This window comes from Heteronotia binoei, chromosome 3 (assembly GCF_032191835.1).
Source record: "Heteronotia binoei isolate CCM8104 ecotype False Entrance Well chromosome 3, APGP_CSIRO_Hbin_v1, whole genome shotgun sequence".
NCBI classification, from domain to species: Eukaryota; Metazoa; Chordata; class Lepidosauria; order Squamata; family Gekkonidae; genus Heteronotia; species Heteronotia binoei.
The window spans coordinates 21,579,798-21,600,281 of NC_083225.1; the positions used below are offsets into that span (position 1 = coordinate 21,579,798).

Here is a 20,484-nt window from a genome sequence, read left to right on the forward strand (position 1 = left end):
TGTTATACCTTTCAAAGTAGTAATAAAAAACAATTAACCACCATTTGTATCTTTTGTGGGTTTTTTGGCATTGTGACAGTATAATAATTATTCAGTTCTAATCTCCAGTGCAAAAACACCTACTATCCAATCATTCAATGATTATGACACGCCTTGACAACCAGTACTGAACACTTTCAACACTCAGAGGAAAAGTTAGGTGTTCCAATATGTGGAATGTGCACATAAGATAGATCTTTATAACTTGACCTTTTCAACTTGGATTTCAACAGCGCCATGGGATCACAGTGGGGCAGCCTAGAAGAAGCCAGCAAGCTCACCGGACTCTCATAAAAATGAATTATTAAAGATATTCCCCTGAGGAAGGCTCAAAACGGACTATATAGAAATATATTTCTATATATTGTAGAAAAAAGCCCAGCGGGAACTCATTTGCATCTTAGGCCACCCCCCCCTGATATCACCATTGTTTCACACAGGCTTTTTGGTTATTTGCATATTAGGCCACACCTCCTGACACCAAGCCATCCGGAACTGCATTCCTGTGTGTTCCTGCTCTAAAAAAGCCCTGTATAAAGTTATCCATTGGGAGGAATATTGTTTTTGTGAGACACTGATTGTATATAGAATGATTGCTGTTACAGGTTGTCAAGGCGTGTCACAATCATTGAATGATTGGATAGTATGTATTTTTGCACTGGAAATTAGAATGTAATAATTGTTATATTGTCATAATACCAAAAAAACCCCAACGAAAGATATGTGGTGGTTAATTTTTTTTAATTATTACTTTGAAATAATAATAATTATTATTATTATTGCACTGGATCAATTTGAAAGGTATAACAGTTGGGTAACTCTTTATACACGGAGTGTTTGTTTTTGAGGTAATTGTGTCTGTTACTCCCGTGGTTCCTGTATACTTGAAGGTAAACCATGGCCCCCATTTTGTGGCTGGCTCTACCTCCTGTGGCAGCCATTTTGTGACTGCTCCCACCACACTGTGTCAAAATTCCTGAGGTGCCCATGGGGCTGTTAAAGGGCACATGACCTTAGGTGGCCACCTGTCCCATTCACCCTCTGCACCAGCCAAACCCAGCAAAGCCATTTAGGATGACAGAATTACTAGATGACCCAGGAGAGATGCTGGCAGCTGATCTACTTGCCTGTAATAGCTCTTTATATCTTATTGATTACTGTTCCTGCCACTCGGAGATAGCAGAACAACATAGTATTACCACAGAAAGAGTGATCGCCATTTTGGGAGCACATTTTTTTCTGGTCCTGCTTTTCAAGTGATCTGCATTTGATTTTCAGTTTGAGCAATGGAGAACCTGCTCCCGAATGAATAAAGAGCCATGCAAAATTTTTCTTTATTGGACCTAAATGTTCAGTAGGGAACTGCTCATGGATTCGTGGCCTTCTATGGCCTCTCCAACCACTACAGCTGATTTAACCCCATAAGTTGTAGAGGTTCAAGAATTCCATTAGCAAGATCTCCCCCCAGTCCCTTTTGTTTATCATGACAGACCAGTGTGCCTTTCAGACCACCCAGAAAGATTAGCATTGTAGTGGACTTATTTCTGAAGTAGGGAAGAACATTTATATGTGTAGTTTGACCCCTTTTGTGAGAAAGGAGGGTGTAGAAGAGAGGATTAATCTCACCTTCAGCAGCACAGCTTGGTGATGTTATTGGGGAGGTAGGATTTTGTTGTAGAGTTAGCTGCAAAGTATCCCTCAGCGTAGCCAGCTGTGTCTCAGCTCTGTTACTGAGGTAGATGTGGGCGCCAGGGGTGGGCACAAGCCAGGGAAATCTGGTTGCTTTTGGTTTATGGGGCACCCGTTTCACAAATGAAGAACCTAAAGGATTAAATGGATCCAAGTCAACAGGCCCAATGTTAAAGGAAATGAATATACATATAGAGCAGTCATACAAAAACACCAGGTTTTATTTACAAGAATTTTTAACAGAAAATTAAAGGCCCTAATTTAGCCTCAACTGAGATGAAAAACAGAGGACTGTCCTGGCCTTGCACTCTGGAGAGCTCAGTCTTGACCGTTGCCACTGCAAAGTGGTTCGTGGTGGGCAAAACTCTTTGGCTCATGGTCCTCTGTGAGGTAGGGTTGCCAAGTCCAATTCAAGAAATATCTGGGGACTTTGGGGGTGGAGCCAGGAGACATTGGGATGGAGCCAAGATCAAGGCTGTAACAAGCATAATTGAACTCCAAAGGGAGTTCTGGCCATCACATTTAAAGGGACGGCACACCTTTTCAATTCCTTCCTTCCACAAGAAATAATGAAGGATAGGGGTACCTTCTTTTGTGGCACATAGAATTGGACCCCCTGGTCCAATCCTTTTGAAACTTGGGGGGTATTTTGGGGAGAGGCACTAGATGCTGTACTGAAAATTTGGTGCCTCTGCCCTAAAAAACAGCCCCCCCAGAGCCCCAGATACTCATGGATCAATTCTCCATGATTTTCTATGGGAATAAATCTCCATAGGGAATAATAGAGTTCCCAGCAGACATTTCCCTCCCCTCCCCCCGCTTTCTGATGACCCTGAAGCGGAGGGAGGGTCTCCAAACCGGGGGATCCCCTGCCGCTACCTGGGGATTGGCAACCCTACTGTGAGGGGATGGAGTACCAGGTGTTGCAGCAGCTGGCCAAAGGCTCTGTCCTCCATGAGGGAGAAGGGCTGGCCACCCAAGGCGAGCGACTGCTTCCTGGGCCCTCTACATGGCCTTCTGGATGGCTTCTCCATGAGAACGACCTCTTGGAGGGTGGACTGCCTTCATGTCCCACCCAGGTCGCCTTTCTTGGAAGGGCTTCCTGCTCCCCCTCCCCTTCTCCCTGCTGAGAGGGAGGGGGCCTCTTCTTCTTCTTCCCACTGGCCTCCGCTCTTTCCTCCGGTGGCAACATAGTGTGTGGGGGGTGAACCCTTTGCAGGTGCCTGAAGAGGGTGGGGGAGGACAAGTGTTGGGGGGCTGTGCCTCTCCGGACACGGGCGTTGCACACCTGGCACTCCGCCATGCTGGCACTGCTGGAAATGTCTTTAAGGTGTGGGCTGGAAATGGGGCCTCAGGAGTGAAGAAGAAGGGAGATGCTTTCAGGCAAAGGGCTGGGAGGAGCCATGGTGGCAAGTGCTCAAGGCAGGAACAATAACAGGGGAGGATGCTTCACTGCCCGCCCCCCATCACTGCTGTCAGAGTCCTCCCTTCTGCTGGCCTCTGGGCGGTGCTGACAACTCTTCTGTGGAGGCATCCCAGGAACAGAGCGGGTTCCAAGGGAAGGAGGCTCTGAGACGCCTGGTGATGCCCTGCTGGGGGGGCAGGCTCAAATGGGCCGGCAGGATGATTTTGGTGCCCAGGGAAGGGGGGCCCTTTACACCCACCCTCATGGCACAGAGGGTTTCACAATCAGGTGGGGTGGGAGAGTATAAAACGTGGGTCCTCCTCAGCTGAAGCACCCCGTGGCCAATCCCCTCTGCTTAGCAGGACCAGAGAGACGGGGAGGCTCAGAGCCCTGAGTCCACCTAACACCCCAAACCCCAGCAGGGGAGAGGAGTTGGCGATCAGGAGGGAAGCGGTTCTGCTCGCCTACCCCTCTGTGTAACTGCCACCAGCTGACAGTGGAGAGTATATCTCTCATTCTGATCCCATAGAGCAAAATGGGAACTCTGCTATTGGCAGGCAGCAGTGCCTGTCAAGCTTTGGAGGGCTCCTAGTGGTGTTTCCAAGACTGGAGAATCCCACCCTGCACACATACACACCCCCGCCTTGAAATTTTGTAAACAGTTTAATTGAGCGGAGACAATTCGAACTGCCACAAACGGCACGAAAGTTGGTGAAATGTTCAGGCCGGGCACCCTCCCACAAACATCGCTTCATGAACCACAAACCTGCCAAAGTTTGTGATGGACTTTCCTTTGTGAGCCAGTTTGTGCCCATCCCTAGTAAGCACCGGCCAGTAGATGCCCGCATGCCTGTGCATTCTCCTTCTGCCTAACAATTTAAGCAGCGGTGGATGGACTAGAACAGGCGTCCCCAGTGTGCTGCCTGCCAACACCGCTCCTGGGGCCCAGCAAGTGTTTTTAGAAAGCGCGCGTGTGTGTGGGGGGGTGCTTTTGCTCATCGAGGCTTTTGATTGACCATTAGAGAGCTGATTGTGCAGTTTTTCAAAAGCATTGCATTAGCACACAGGTGGGGAACCTCTGTCGCAAGGGCCGTATGCAGCTCCCGAGGTCACTTGGTGTGGCCCTCGGGGATTGCTGGGCCGAACCGAGCCATGTGGCAGCCTCCCTGGGGCCTGGCTGGCCAGCGAGGATCTTGAGGCCCAGCCGCGCTGTGCAGCAGCCTCCCCAGGACCAGGCAGGGATCACAGGGCCCAGATGTACTGTGCGGCAGCCTCCCTGGGGCCTGGCTGGCCGGCCAGAACTGCTGCAGGGCCTGGAAAAGTTACTGCCACAGTTCAGTTTGCACTTGATTATCCCAGATGGTGTGACCTAATATGCTAATATTAGGGGTTGTGGTCTAGGCTTCCCAATCCCCAGATCCCAGAGGGGGATCCCCCGGTTTTACAGGCTTCCCCCCTCCCCCAGCCGGCTGGCCGGCGGGGGAAGCCCCACCCCCACAGCCATCATGCACCTCCATAAACAATTCCCATAGGGAATGATGGGGAATTGATCTGCGGGTATCGGGGGCTCTGGGGGGGGCTGTTTTTTTAGATAGAGGCAGTATAGCATCTACTGCCTCTCTCCAAAATACCTCCCAAGTTTCAAAATGATTGGACCAGGGGATCCAATTTTATGAGCCCCAAAAGAAGGTGCCTCTATCCTTCATTATTTCCTATGGAAGGAAGGCATTTAAAAAGATGTGCAGTCCCTTTAAATGTGATGGCCAGAACTCCCTTGGAGTTCAATTATGCTTGTCACACCCTTGATCTTGGCTCCCCCCCCCCCACCATGTCTCCTGGCTCCACCCCCAAAGTCTCCTGGCTCCATCCCCAAAGTCCCCAGATATTTCTTGAATTGGACTTGGCAACCCTATTGTGGTCTGATATGCTACTGAGTTCCTGCTGGGCCTTTTCTACAAAAAAACCCTGGACCTATGCATTTGCCTAGGGCAATGGGCCGTGTGTGTGTGTGTGTGCCAGATTAGGCTCTCCCCACATGACTTCAAATAGAAAAACAATTATTTGTATTAATTTTGCCAGCCTGAATCGTTCTCCTTTGACGGAGCACTGTTTTTTTAAGTTGATAATTTTTTATGGCCCGCGAATGGTGTTATAAATATCCATACGGCCCTGGGCGGAAAAAAGGTTCCCCACCCCTGCATTAGTAGCAACTGCCACCAGAACACAAGATCTGCCACGGTCGGGGGTGGGGGGGTGGAGCTGACAATACGTGTGGCTGGCTCTGCCTCTGGCAGCCATGTTGCGGCTGCAGCCGCCATGTTGTTTCAGAATTCCAAAAGTGCCGCAGGCTCAAAAAGGTTGGAGACTCCCGGACTACCAGGAGGGAGAAATACACTTTCCCAGCAACAACATACTGGAAAGTTGAAGAAATGTGAATTCCCTCCAAACAAAGTTGTTTCCTGAAGTAAACCCATTTTAAATTCTCTGCAGGAGAAAGATGCCAGGCGCCTCTGTCGCAAACTGCATGTTCAGTGGGGAATGAACTAATCTTCTGCAAAAGATTATATCAGAGTTAGATTATTTTAGGGACAATGAGTACATTTCGTGTATAGGAAGAATGAGGTACATACTGCGATTCTCATTTGTTTTCAAGTTACTGCTGCCATCTGGACTTTTCTCCCATTTTTCAGGATTCTCTTTCACAATTACAGGACTGGGAAATAAGGGGGGGGGGAGCCTGTATTGCTCTATTCTCTCTCCCCCCCCCCTCCATTTCTAGATAGGAGCAGTTATGGAAAGCAGTAGCAATCCCACAATTGATATTGTCTGGGAATGAAAACCCATTCGGCTTAATGGCAGTTCAAGCATTGCGCTCACAGATTCCTGCGATAACTCTCCCCATAAAGCTACAATACAGTTTTATTTCATTCCCAGTATGACATCTCCAGCAAACAAATAGGAATAACATCCTGTATGCATAGCAATAAATGAGATATGCTTTCCCTGTCTTCGAGATGGAGCTGAATTATAAAACTATGCCATTTCATTTAGTGACTTATCTGGCCCGTTCCCTTGGCCTTAAAATAGTCATGTGTCTCATTCTCCTTGCATGTAAATTAAGATCCCTCTCATCTAAACCAGATCTTTTATCAAACCAGCTGCAAAAAAGAAAAAAAGCTTTCTTGCCTCCCTTCCATTGCTCCCTGTAGATCTCCGTGGTCAGGGGCAAAGGGGCCGTGGTAGTGCCATAAGCAACGCAATATCCGTCTGGCTCCTTCCCTGTTAGGTGTAGCAGTCCAAAAGAGAGAAATGCTACCAAGCAAGACTTTGGTTTCTTTCTTTATTTACAAAATCAGCATATCCCACCTGTCTGCCCTTACAAGGGCCAACGAGGCAGCTAACAATTGTGATAAAAACACATTTTAAAACCATCAAAATAATCCCCCTCTCCTTCACTCCCAAGGCATCATTGAAACAGAGTTAAAATATACACGAAGCATAAAAACGTTGGTTAAACGTTGGTTCACTGCCACAGGAGGTGGTGGCGGCCACAAGCATAGTCACCTTCAAGAGGGGTTTAGATAAAAATATGGAGCAGAGGTCCATCAGTGGCTATTAGCCACAGTGTGTGTGTGTGTGTGTGTGTGTCCTCTGGCTGAAGATAGCAAAAGAGACAGATGAATTTCCCAGGGGAGGGGAGTGAGTTTGAGAGCTTTGATGCCACTGCTGAGAAGGCCATGTCCCAGGTTATTACCAGCTAGCCTCAAAAGGCGGGAGTGCCTAACGCAGAGCCACCAAAGAGATCCATAGTGGTCAAGCGTGCTCATTTTTGCTTGCCATTGCAATTTTTTAAAACTTTGTTTCACACCTCTGTGTGTGTTTATTTCTGTGTTGCAGAAGGGCAGATTTGCTCATTTCTGTACAACAGAAACAACTCAAAAAAATGCCAACAAAATAACCCTTTCAAAACAGCCGAAAAATTCCTGCTTTTCTTATAGAAACCATCTGGTAAAGCCAAGCTGAATCATTCTGTTTCTTTCTTATTGCAATGCCAGGGCGTGTTTTTCACAGGATAGCGGATTATCAGGGTTATCACATTGCATGCCCTTGGAATTTAAACTTTTTGGCTCTTTTTTGATCATAGTCTCCCCAGACTCTGAGAATATGGAGAGGAGCATCCTTTCTTGACTCCTCTGTTCTGTTCCTCGAACATCCACAGCTCCAGGATTAAGGGTAGCAGAAGGGTCCCTAACTGGGACAGTGCTGGAGGAATCTGCCCCTCCCTACTCAGCATCTGAATTCCCTTCAAAGTCCCCCTGGGCTGCCCCCCACCCCCAGAGTCTGATGCTCATTTATTCTGCAAAGTATAGAAGGTTTCGATTTCCCTCATCAGCAGCCACAGTGCCAAAATGCTGCATCGTTTTCAACCACAACCTGCACAAAGTCACTCCGATCCAGATCCTCAGTGCCCTTTCAGTGCTCTCAGTAGGTGCTTCTGCCGATGGAAGGTGGGTGTCAGTCTTAGCTGACTGCATCTCACTGCAGCCCCCACCACCACCGCCACTTCAACCCCTACAATGTTCCTGGGGGTGTACTGCCTTAAGGTTGTGATGACAACCCTCATCTACGGCTCCGAATCGTGGGTTTTATACCGTCATCACCTGTGACTCCTTGAGCGCTTTCATCAGCGCTGCCTTCGCACCATCCTCAACATCCACTGGAGTGACTTTGTGACCAACACTGAAGTCCTCAAGCGGGCGGAGGTTACAAGCATCGAGGCACTGCTGTTGAAGACGCAGCTGCGCTGGGCAGGGCATATCTCCAGGTTGGAAAACCACCGCCTTCCCAAGATTGCCCTGTATGGTGAACTTTCCACCGGCCATCGAAATAGAGGGGCACCAAAGAAGAGGTACAAGGACTCCTTGAAGAAATACCTTGGTACCTGTCGCATCAACAATCACCAGTGGTCTAGCCTCAGATCGCAAAGCATGGAGGCACACTATCCACCAGGCTGTCTCTTCCTTTGAGAACGCACGCATAGCTGGTCTTGAGGACAAAAGGAGATTGAGGAAGAATCGCACTGCTACAGCACCAACCCCAAATCAGACTTTTCCCTGCAGCCACTGTGGCCGGACCTGCTTGTCCCGCATTGGTCTTGTCAGCCACCAGCGAGCCTGCAGCAGACGTGGACTACTGCACCTTAAGGGGAGAGGGACATAAGAATGCAGCAGGAGACATGGAAGTCACGGTTTAAATAACACGGCTCCATCACACTGGACAGCATCCAAGCCACGGGACCCCTTCCCCGCTTTGTGATAACAGTGGCGGGTCTTATATTAGGTCCAGCTCTGTCCAAATACTTGTGCGTGTTGCCGCTTACCTAGCCTCATGATGAGAAATCACCACAGGACACAGCACTGGTCTGTTTGCCTCATCGTTCCCAATTTCCTGTTTCCCTGGCAGTCCCTCCATTCTTGTAAGTATCTTGTTATTAATGTATATTTCCATAGCCAGCCAGCTCTTATTCATGGCTGCCATATGCTGGCTGTTTGTAATATGAAGAACAATCCATTTTAGGAGTACACAGACTACTAGCCCGCTAAGCCAGCTGCAGGGATAAATGAGACCTCCTATGCATGCTCCATGTAGGTGCCGTCTACTTGGATTCTAGTTGGAAAGACAATGGACTCTCTGCTGCACAGGCTCTTTTCAGGAGCTGGTCGGAACCATGGGTGGTCACGTTCACCTCTGGACTAGGAGGCCAGCCCAGGGTCCCTGAGGTGAGTTGCTGGAGAATGAGGGGCAAGCGAGGCATGACGAGTCATCCAAGATCAGATCTCCGGTGGATTTTTAAACTGCAAAAGCAGCTCGTGGAGGAGATCCAGAGCAGGGCCAAAAAGCAGGTGGGGTCCAAAAACTGTCAGATCAGTTGCCAGTTGCTAATCAAAAGGACTTTGTCTTATGCAAGCATAACAGAAAGTTTATTCAAGTAGCACAGTGCAAAGAGCTGTTCTCTACATGAGGTATTTTGCCAGGAATAACACTACCAATTCAGTCACTAAAACAGCTAAAAGACGTGGGCATTTGGTCTCCCTCCCCACCGCCTTTCCCCCAGAGTAAGCGAACCATATTAAATCAACCCACGGGCAGACCCATTGGTTAACAGCTCTTCTTTTCAAAGTTGCTTCCTGCTGGATGTTGAGACTAGTCATGCCATTTAGCCCTTCCTTGGAATTCCATGCCTGTTACCTATGACAACCAGATAAGACTTTACTACTTCCCAAACTACAAAGCATTCTAATTCAAGACAGCTAAACATTTGCCAGGATAAGAACATAAGAGAAGCCATGTTGGATCAGGCCAATGGCCCATCCAGTCCAACACTCCGTGTCACATAAGAACACAAGAGAAGCCAGGTTGGATCAGGCCAATGGCCCATCCAGTCCAACACTCTGTGTCACATAAGAACATAAGAGAAGCCATGTTGGATCAGGCCAATGGCCCATCCAGTCCAACACTCTGTGTCACACAAGAACATAAGAGAAGCCATGTTGGATCAGGTCAATGGCCCATCCAGTCCAACACTCTGTGTCACATAAGAACATAAGAGAAGCCATGTTGGATCAGGCCAATGGCCCATCCAGTCCAACACTCTGTGTCACACAAGAACATAAGAGAAGCCATGTTGGATCAGGCCAATGGCCCATCCAGTCCAACACTCTGTGTCACATAAGAACACAAGAGAAGCTAGGTTGGATCAGGCCAATGGCCCATCCAGTCCAACTCTCTGTGTCACATAAGAACATAAGAGAAGCCATGTTGGATCAGGCCAATGGCCCATCCAGTCCAACACTCTGTGTCACACAAGAACATAAGAGAAGCCATGTTGGATCAGGCCAATGGCCCATCCAGTCCAACACTCTGTGTCACATAAGAACACAAGAGAAGCCAGGTTGGATCAGGCCAATGGCCCATCCAGTCCAACTCTCTGTGTCACATAAGAACATAAGAGAAGCCATGTTGGATCAGGCCAATGGCCCATCCAGTCCAACACTCTGTGTCACATAAGAACACAAGAGAAGCCATGTTGGATCAGGCCAATGGCCCATCCAGTCCAACACTCTGTGTCACATAAGAACATAAGAGAAGCCATGTTGGATCAGGCCAATGGCCCATCCAGTCCAACACTCTGTGTCACACAAGAACATAAGAGAAGCCATGTTGGATCAGGCCAATGGCCCATCCAGTCCAACACTCTGTGTCACATAAGAACACAAGAGAAGCTAGGTTGGATCAGGCCAATGGCCCATCCAGTCCAACTCTCTGTGTCACATAAGAACATAAGAGAAGCCATGTTGGATCAGGCCAATGGCCCATCCAGTCCAACACTCTGTGTCACACAAGAACATAAGAGAAGCCATGTTGGATCAGGCCAATGGCCCATCCAGTCCAACACTCTGTGTCACACAAGAACATAAGAGAAGCCATGTTGGATCAGGCCAATGGCCCATCCAGTCCAACTCTCTGTGTCACATAAGAACATAAGAGAAGCCATGTTGGATCAGGCCAATGGCCCATCCAGTCCAACACTCTGTGTCACATAAGAACATAAGAGAAGCCATGTTGGATCAGGCCAATGGCCCATCCAGTCCAACACTCTGTGTCACACAAGAACATAAGAGAAGCCATGTTGGATCAGGCCAATGGCCCATCCAGTCCAACACTCTGTGTCACATAAGAACATAAGAGAAGCCATGTTGGATCAGGCCAATGGCCCATCCAGTCCAACACTCTGTGTCACACAAGAACATAAGAGAAGCCATGTTGGATCAGGCCAATGGCCCATCCAGTCCAACACTCTGTGTCACATAAGAACACAAGAGAAGCTAGGTTGGATCAGGCCAATGGCCCATCCAGTCCAACTCTCTGTGTCACATAAGAACATAAGAGAAGCCATGTTGGATCAGGCCAATGGCCCATCCAGTCCAACACTCTGTGTCACACAAGAACATAAGAGAAGCCATGTTGGATCAGGCCAATGGCCCATCCAGTCCAACACTCTGTGTCACATAAGAACACAAGAGAAGCCAGGTTGGATCAGGCCAATGGCCCATCCAGTCCAACACTCTGTGTCACATAAGAACATAAGAGAAGCCATGTTGGATCAGGCCAATGGCCCATCCAGTCCAACACTCTGTGTCACATAAGAACACAAGAGAAGCCATGTTGGATCAGGCCAATGGCCCATCCAGTCCAACACTCTGTGTCACATAAGAACATAAGAGAAGCCATGTTGGATCAGGCCAATGGCCCATCCAGTCCAACACTCTGTGTCACACAAGAACATAAGAGAAGCCATGTTGGATCAGGCCAATGGCCCATCCAGTCCAACACTCTGTGTCACATAAGAACACAAGAGAAGCTAGGTTGGATCAGGCCAATGGCCCATCCAGTCCAACTCTCTGTGTCACATAAGAACATAAGAGAAGCCATGTTGGATCAGGCCAATGGCCCATCCAGTCCAACACTCTGTGTCACATAAGAACATAAGAGAAGCCATGTTGGATCAGGCCAATGGCCCATCCAGTCCAACACTCTGTGTCACACAAGAACATAAGAGAAGCCATGTTGGATCAGGCCAATGGCCCATCCTGTCCAACACTCTGTGTCACATAAGAACACAAGAGAAGCCAGGCTGGATCAGGCCAATGGCCCATCCAGTCCAACTCTCTGTGTCACATAAGAACATAAGAGAAGCCATGTTGGATCAGGCCAATGGCCCATCCAGTCCAACACTCTGTGTCACATAAGAACACAAGAGAAGCCATATACACACACACACACACACTGTGGCTAATAGCCACTGATGGACCTCTGCTCCATATTTCTATCCAATCCCCTCTTGAAGCTGGCTACGCTTGTAGCCGCCGCCACCTCCCGTGGCAGTGAATTCCACATGTTAATCACCCTTTGGGTGAAGAAGGACTTCCTTTTATCCTGATCAAAGCACTGAGAAAATCCAGAGTACAGAATATAAATCTTTAAAGACGTCTAAAGCGTTGGATAGCCCCAGAGTGCAGACTGCAGTACCAATTATGGCAGGAACAAATTACAGTACAAATCACGGCAGGACTCTGACAAACACATGAAACTGCTTGATGCTGAATCCGGCCCTTGGCCCATCGATACCATCAGCATTATCTGTTCTGACTGACAGGAACTGCTCTCCATGGTCTCAGGCAGAGAGAGGGGTCTTTTGCATCACCTTATTACTGGATCCCTTTAACAGGAGAGCCCAGGGATTGAACCTGGGACCTTCTGCATGCCAAATAGGTATTCTGGCACTGAGCCTCAGCCCCATCCATACAGTCATCTTTCTTGATTGAAATGTGCCCACCACCCGCAGCTGACATTGGTCTCTTCAGGAAACTTTGCAGGTTCTGGTGGCATTTGTATGTTCCTTCCCCATGGGTCAAAGGGAAGGCAACTGAGATCAGGAAAATGGACCACACACGTCCTTCTGCATGATGGTCCTGATCCAAATTGTCCCTCCATGCTTTCTTTTAGCACTGAAAATAAAAACAGGAGCTCTCGTCCCCTGCTGTCCCATCTAGTTTGCTCTGTGAGAAGATGCTGTTTGCTTGACAGACAGCTAGACTCCAGATAGTCTTACTAAGGCCTAGGTGGTCCAGTGGTCTCCCAGTCATGAGATGTGATGCTGCATACAAAGCTGCTTTTACTGAATCAGACCCCCCTTGATCCATCAAAGCCAGACAGGCAGCAGCTCTCCAGGGTCTCAAGGAAAGAGATCTTTCACACCACTTTGGTGTAGTGGTGAAGTGTGCGGACTCTTATCTGGGAGAACCGGGTTTGATTCCCCACTCCTCCACTTGCACCTGCTGGCATGGCCTTGGGTCAACCATAGCTCTGGCAGAGGTTGTCCTTGAAAGGGCAGCTGCTGTGAGAGCCCTCTCCAGCCCCACCCACCTCACAGGGTGTCTGTTGTGGGGGAGGGAGGTAAAGGAGATTGTGAGCCGCTCTGAGACTCTGTCCTTGAAAGGGCAGCTGCTGTGAGAGCCCTCTCCAGCCCCACCCACCTCACAGGGTGTCTGTTGTGGGGGAGGAAGGTAAAGGAAATTCTGAGCCGCTCTGAGACTCTTCAGAGTGGAGGGCAGGATATAAATCCAATATCGTCATCTACCTCACAGGGTGTCTGTTGTGGGGGAGGAAGGGAAGGAGATTGTGAGCCGCTCTGAGACTCTTCAGAGTGGAGGGCGGGATATAAATCCAATATCGTCATCTACCTCACAGGGTGTCTGTTGTGGGGGAGGAAGGGAAAGGAGATTGTGAGCCGCTCTGAGACTCTTCAGAGTGGAGGGCGGGATATAAATCCAATATCTTCATCTACCTCACAGGGTGTCTGTTGTGGGGGAGGAAGGGAAAGGAGATTGTGAGCCGCTCTGAGACTCTTCGGAGTGGAGGGAGGGATATAAACCCAATATCTTCATCTACCTCACAGGGTGTCTGTTGTGGGGGAGGAAGGGAAAGGAGATTGTGAGCCGCTCTGAGACTCTTCAGAGTGGACGGCGGGATATAAATCCAATTTCTTCTTCTTCTACCACCTACCATCTGATCCTTTTAGCTGGAGATGCCGTTGGGGATTGAACCTGTGACCTTCTGCATACCAAGCAGAGGCTCTGCCACCGAGCTGCGTGGCTGCACTCCTTTTCAGCAACTGAAGAAAGGAGCAACTTTCTGCCTCCAGTAGCTGCTCAGCAGGCCTTTTCCCCAGCCTCAGGCCAAGAGGTTTCTTGTTCGAGGTGTGGAATTTCCAAGGGCCCCTCAGCAGAAAAGAATGGTTGGGCCCTTGCTTGTGTTTCCACTTTGAACGCAGGCTTGGCCCCGTCGTCCTCCTTGTTCGTCCAACCTTTATTCGAAGGTGGCTCCTTCCTGCGCTTGCCTTGTGCTAGAAACAGGCTGCAGTTCCTCCTCCTGGTGTTTCTCGCTGCCCCTCAGCGGTGCTTTAGAGGAAGCCTTTCAGCCATGTAGAAAGAGGCTTTAGGAAGTTCAGCAGAGGCACGGGTAAAATATGTCCTCTGTACACCAGCCTGCGTATGAAGATTGTGTCTCCTGCGTCAAAAGCGAGCCAGCTCATTTTTTGCCACATTCCTTTTCACTTCCCCAGTCCAGACTCTGCACAGTGCAGGCTAAGCGAGCCACGTCTCTCTCTTTCGCGGAGGGCTCAGGAGGGCTGTGGGGCCAGCAGAGAGCCCCAGTTTCCATCTCTGGTCACCTGGAGGGAGGGAAGGAGGGCCTCTGGCTTGATGGGCCAGCGGTCTGAATCTGTGTAAGAGCGTCCACAGTGATTCGGGAAACTTTTGCATTTATAAGAACCGGAATTCTTGCCCTCACTGCGCATGATGCTTTTTCGCATTTCCGTAAGCATGTCAGAATAAAGTGAAGTTATCCGAAATTTGCTCATTAAGATGTGATCAGAGTAATGCCCATTTCTCTTAATGTATTTTTATTAAAATATAGCAATATATAACCAGAGCCAGTCTAGAGAGTAATGCCCCTCTCTAACGATTGGGAATGCCCTGAATCCAGAAGGAATTATTGCCGGCGTTAGGGAAGAGGTGGGAGGCTTCCAATCAGTCGGTACTCTGCCCTGTCATGTTGCTGTCTGTTCACGGTGATCGGGGAGGCGAGGGAGCCTCAGGCAGCCGGAGAAGAGGAGGGCTTCTGCTTTTCCCACTCCGTGCTTCCTTCCATTTCCCACCAGATGTTGCCCTGCCCGCCTTTCTGGCAGAGGGGTTTCTAGCACCCCTCTGGACTGCCTGCATCGCTCATAAACTCTTGGGAGCTCGACACAAACGCCTGGGAGAGATCCGAGCAGGCAAGAGAGGGGAGTTCAGTGGTGAGGGCAAATCGGCTCTCCTGCAAGCTGAGAGCTTTGCAGGAAAGCATCGGGGCCCGGGAAGGGGCTTCTGCCCTACTGACTCATGGCCCAAGACCTTCCCATGGCTGTGCTGGCATGTTCACACGCAAAGCAGCCCTGGTCAAAGGGCACTCTGCCTCCAGCAGAGAAAGGCAGCCCCTTTCAGTTCGCATGGAAGAGAAAGCACCGGGGTGGGGTGGGGGCTTTATTTTTTATTCAAATGAGGTCAGCTAAAGGCTTGCCAAGTCCAATCCAAGAAATATCTGGGGACTTTGGGGGTGGAGCCAGGAGACTTTGGGGGTGGAGCCAGGAGACATTAGGGGTGGAGTCAAGATCAAGGCTGTGACAAGCATAATTGAACTCCAAAGGGAGTTCTGGCACCTTCTTTGGGGGCTTATAGAATTGGACCCCCTGATCCAATCTTTTGGAAACTTGGGGGGTATTTTGGGGAGAGGCACTAGATGCTATACTGAAAATCTGGTGCCTCTACCTCAAAAAACAGCCCCCCCCCCAGAGCCCCAGATACCTGCAGTTCAATTCTCCATGGTTTTCTATGGGAATAAATCTCCCTAGGGAATATCAGAGTTCCCAGCAGACATTTCCCTCCCCTCCCCCCGCTTTCTGACGACCCTGAAGCGGGGGGAGGGCCTCCAAACCGAGGGATCCCTTGCTCCCACCTGGGGATTGGCAACCCTAGCTAAAGGCTGCCCTCTCCCATGGCTTATTCCCGTCTGTTTTCCTGGCCAGGCTCAGATATGGGGAGTCGGCTGGGAATGCCAAAAAAAAGGAGCGCTCTAGAGGATGGGATGTGTGGGGGGGAGGGGGGAGTTGGGTCCCCTCGTAACCCACCCAAAAACCCAGACCAACCAAGATCACTGTGTTTGACCTGGTCTGCGCCCTTTCTCTGACTTTTCCATACATGTCCTTTAGAAGGGTCACTTGTTGCACCTCGGGTTAGGTATCGTAATCGTGCAAGGCAGGCCTTCCTGGTTTTCTCCACATTGCTGGCCAAGGGGGTGTGGCCAGATGAGTCCATTGCAGCCGCTTCCTGCCTTGTCATTTGCTCAGCCCCACTGCCTTTCTCTTTCACCAGGACAAGCCAGGCAGAGAGAGAAAACCCCAGCGGCCGTGGAGGAGCTGCAGCTGCGGGGGGGGGGGGGGGGGAGGAACGGGTGCCCTCGCTCTGAACTTTCCAAGAGCTTTCTGGGGCTTTCGCATGCACTACTACATAACACACTTTCAGTGTACTTTGCAACTGGACTTTAGTGCATGAAATAGCAAAATCCACTTGGAAATGATTACTGAAGTGGATTGAAACTGCATTATTTAGCATGCGTAAAAGCTCCCTAGAACAGTTTTTCTTGGTGTGTGCATGCGTGTGTCTCTCTCTGTCTCTCTCTGTTTATTGTGATAATCCTCTACGACAGGGTGGCCAACGGTAGCTCTCCAGATGTTTTTTTGCCTACAACTCCCATCAGCCCCAGCCATTGGCCATGTTGGCTGGGGCTGATGGGAGTTGTAGTCAAAAACATCTGGAGAGCTACCATTGGCTACCCCTGCTCTAGGAAACTACCCCCACTACCACCGCTGCTGCTAATTCAATTATTTGTCTCTTTGACCTGCCCAGGATAAGCATTTAGCTGGTACAGAATTCAGGCAGAACCGACAGGGCCCTGCCTGGGAGAATCTGCAGTCACAGGGGGTTGAGGGGTCTGTGGTGGGATTCTTGCCTTGGAGGAAGTGCCGCTCTCCTCTGGGATGGCTTCTTCATGTGAGTCAGGGCTGGCTGAGCATCCGTCTGCTGCCTCTTCCTTCAGTGTCCCTTGATGGCGGTTTTCTTTCTCTGGAGCAAGAGAGAGATTGCGTGGCTGCCATTTGCCAAGTCTCCCACAGCCGGCCAGAGAGCACTCCCTGCCCCTCCCAAGGAACTCCAAATGAATCAATTGAGTTGCATTATTGAATAGTTGGGCGTAATCAGGATAGGCTTTTACTTCTAAGATAATTGCAAATTAGGTGACAATTGTAGCCAGTCAATTAAGAGCTTTCTGTTCGGCAAGGCTTAAATTGCTTGTGACCAAAATGGCAAGAAATCATTCTGGGTGGGTTACAAAAATCAACATTTCCGCAAGAAGTGCTATCTAGGCACTGAGGTACTGAATGGGGGACATTTATTATTATCTAAGTGCCCAAACTCAAACCTGTGGCGGCAAGACGGTGGGTGAAACAGCAAGACACGTTGAGGTGAGGGTCAGGAGACCCATTTGGCTCAGCTCAGTTTATTTTTAGCCTGCCCTCCCCTGCAAGTCAGGCTCAGAGCAGGTAACAACAACAGTCAAAGACTTAAAACAATCAATATAAATTAACAATTAAAACAATATCAGATGGCAACCAAAACAGAACTCTGGCTCTGGCGGAGGCTGACCAGATCTCTTTGGGACCAGGGATCATCAGAAGATTTTGATCTGTTGAGCGGTGTTTGATCTCTGAGGGATGCCCCAGGAGAGATGGTCCCTTCCGTAGGCCTCAGAAGTGGAATGGGCTAGAATAAGGCCACGAGCAGAGAGGGACTGCAGCTGCTCCAGTAGTCCCCCAGTTATCAAGGAGAGCCCCCAGCCTGGGTTTGCGGGGGGGCAGCTTCCTAAAATCCTAGAAGAGGCCACAGATATTAATCCCACCTCTATTGCACATCCATGCAAATATAAAGGTAGACTGGAATTTTCCTAGTGAAGGAGAACGATGGCCGTTTCCCCACTGACCTTACTCCGGAGCGACGTCCCTCTTCACCGCGCAGCGTCTGCGCGGATTTCCCACCAACTGCTGCGCACAACCAGGAAGAGCCGCGGCTTTTGCGCCGCAGATGTAAACTGGTTTTTAGCGGTTTACATCTGCGACGCAAAAGCCGCGGCACTTCCTGGTTGTGCGCAGCAGTTGGTGGGAAATCCGCGCAGACGCTGCGCGGTGAAGAGGGACGTCGCTCCGGAGTAAGGTCAGTGGGAAAACGGCCTATATGTCTCTCCCCTCTATTTGCCAGAAGTGCTCTCTTGGCTTTTCAATCAATGGGCTGGTGTAGCGGGGGGGGGGGGGACGGGGAACTGACTGGGAGAGTGGGAGGCCTGGAGCAGGGAGCCACGGCCAGAAACTCTTGTGGGTCTCCGAGACTCAGATCTGTTTTGCCACACGAGGGGAGGGGATTAGTCCACCGCCATCTTTTAATGGATGGATTTGTGCCATTATGCAGAGAGGGAGAGAGATGGGGGAGAGAGAGCATCTGGGATTTGGACTGCAGCGGAGCACAATAGAGCATCCCAGAAAGAAAAGAGGGAGTCACTCAGATTCTGCATTGCCTCCCTCACCAAGGAAAAGGACATCCTGACCCATTAGAACCATTCAAATGTGGCACTGACATTTGTTAAGAAGTGAATTGTATTGCCTACTTTATCATGAACATTTTTTTGAAACTATGGCTATTAAAATCAAGAACTTACACTGATCCTAAGTATGTAACCCAGTGGAATTTACTCCCTTACTTCAGTGGTATTTACTCGTTGAATTTACTCCCTTACTTCAGTGGATTACTCCCTTGGCAGCAGAAGCCATTTCTCTAATTGTGGTGTTGTTTGACCAAAGTGCCTCTTTCCAGTCACCTCTGGTTGTGATCTTTTTGGTTCACAACATTTTTTAAAGTCAGCTTTGTGGCTCGAAACAAGGTGCGGAATGAGGGATGAGCAGGATCCTGTCTCTTTGGGGTCACGATAATGCCAGCGGATTCAGGATGAATCAGTCGCCTGCAGGGTCTGGACAGATAAGCAAAGACATGAGGACTTTTAAATGCCTGGTGGTGTGGTTAGAGCTTCAGAACAAGGTATGGGAGAAACCTCCAAAGGAAGTCTAGAGTACCGGTGAGGGGCTAAAAGATAAAAACAGCAATAGTTATAGACAAAAGTACACGTTTATTACGAAAACGTGTAATAACCTCGTAGGGGCCCAAATGAAGCCTCATAAAATCATCAAAGTGACCAGTGCACATGAAAGAACCTGATGCGTTTTGGCTTGCAGAGGCCTTCTTTCGAGGTCAAATAGTACAAATTACAACATACGAAGAAGTCCTTGTTCCACCTGTAAATCAGGTTTTTGTTTGGTTGGTTTAGTTTCTCTTCCCCTCGCTTTGCAGTATGATATGGGAGACCCGGGTTCAAATCCATGCTCTTCCATGCAAGTTTGCTGGGTGGGGTAAAAACAGAGTAAGCATGTAAATAAATCCATAAGCGTGGTGGCAGCAGTCACAGCTTGCATCCATCGCCGTCTGAGGCATTTCCTCAGAGAGGCCAGACTGTGGCTGCCGCAGTCCTTGGAGGGCTGGCCTGTTTTCACGCAGTGATGTCATTCGGCACAGGACGAGATCAATCAAGTCCGTTTTCAAGAATCCCGGAACGTTCCCCTTTGGTCTTTTGGCCATTCTGCTCAGCACTTTCCTCTGCAGATGCATTGATTTGCATGGCTTTGGCCTCACGGATGTAATCATCGAACTTTGCAAGCAGAGCTGTGGTGGCGGGGCGGGGGGGCGGGGGAGTCATCTTTTGCCATCTTGGCAACTCAGCATAAATACATTTTGGATTATAGCTTTGTGCAAAATGAGATGGCTTTGGGCCAGTAACTAATTATATTAAAGGGCCGTGTTTGTAAATTATTTATGGGCTGCAGCGTGTACCTCCGTGTTATTAAACCAGAGGATCTGCTCCCTCTGCAAATAAAGCTTTAGTTCAGACGGATGCGACTGCTCCACCATGCCAGGCGTTTGTGTTTTAATGTGTGGTTAAGCGATTTGTTACATTAAGAGAAATGCCTCTCCTTGGCAAGAGGCAGAAAATGCAGACAGATATAATTTATGTCTCGTTCAACTTAGACATAATAGTCAAAGCAATAAAAAAAAAAAACAGAAAATGGAAACAAACTTGAAAAATGTTGCTTTCACAAGGCTTTGCAGTCCCGGGTATTTATTCACAGGAGCTCAGACATTAATAACGGGGAACATCCTTTCTTCCACGCAGCAACTGCTGAAAATCCAAGAGGAACTGAACACCAAAAAGTCAGAACTGGAGCAAGCCAGAGAAGAGCACGCCCACACGCAGGCCATGCTGAAAATCCTCCAGGAACAGGTGGGTGTGGCCAGTGGGAACCGGCCTTGGTCTGCACTGCGCCCGAACCCAGGGCCTGCAGGCATCTGTGGGATTGTGAATAGTGGCTGCCGTCATAAACTCCTCCTGGATTTGCATGTTTGTATGCATGCGTGTTTGTTCTCTGGTGCCACCACCCCAAACTAATCCAGCCACCCGTGTTTACCAGTAGCCTGGGGGGCACTAGAAAAGGCTGCCTCTGAGCATATGCAAAGGGCAGAATGTCACAATTACTTCCG

The 20,484-nt window shown here is 49.3% G+C and overlaps 1 protein-coding gene across 1 annotated transcript in view; it reads left to right on the plus strand.

Annotated features, from left to right (window-relative positions):
- The window catches only part of ENOX1 (ecto-NOX disulfide-thiol exchanger 1), a 252,607-nt gene that overhangs the window by 192,197 nt on the left and 39,926 nt on the right, over positions 1 to 20,484 (plus strand). Inside the window, exon 10 of the mRNA XM_060233572.1 lies at positions 20,120 to 20,227. Coding sequence (XP_060089555.1) covers positions 20,120 to 20,227 — 108 coding nt within the window. The remainder of the gene's footprint in view (positions 1 to 20,119; positions 20,228 to 20,484) is intronic.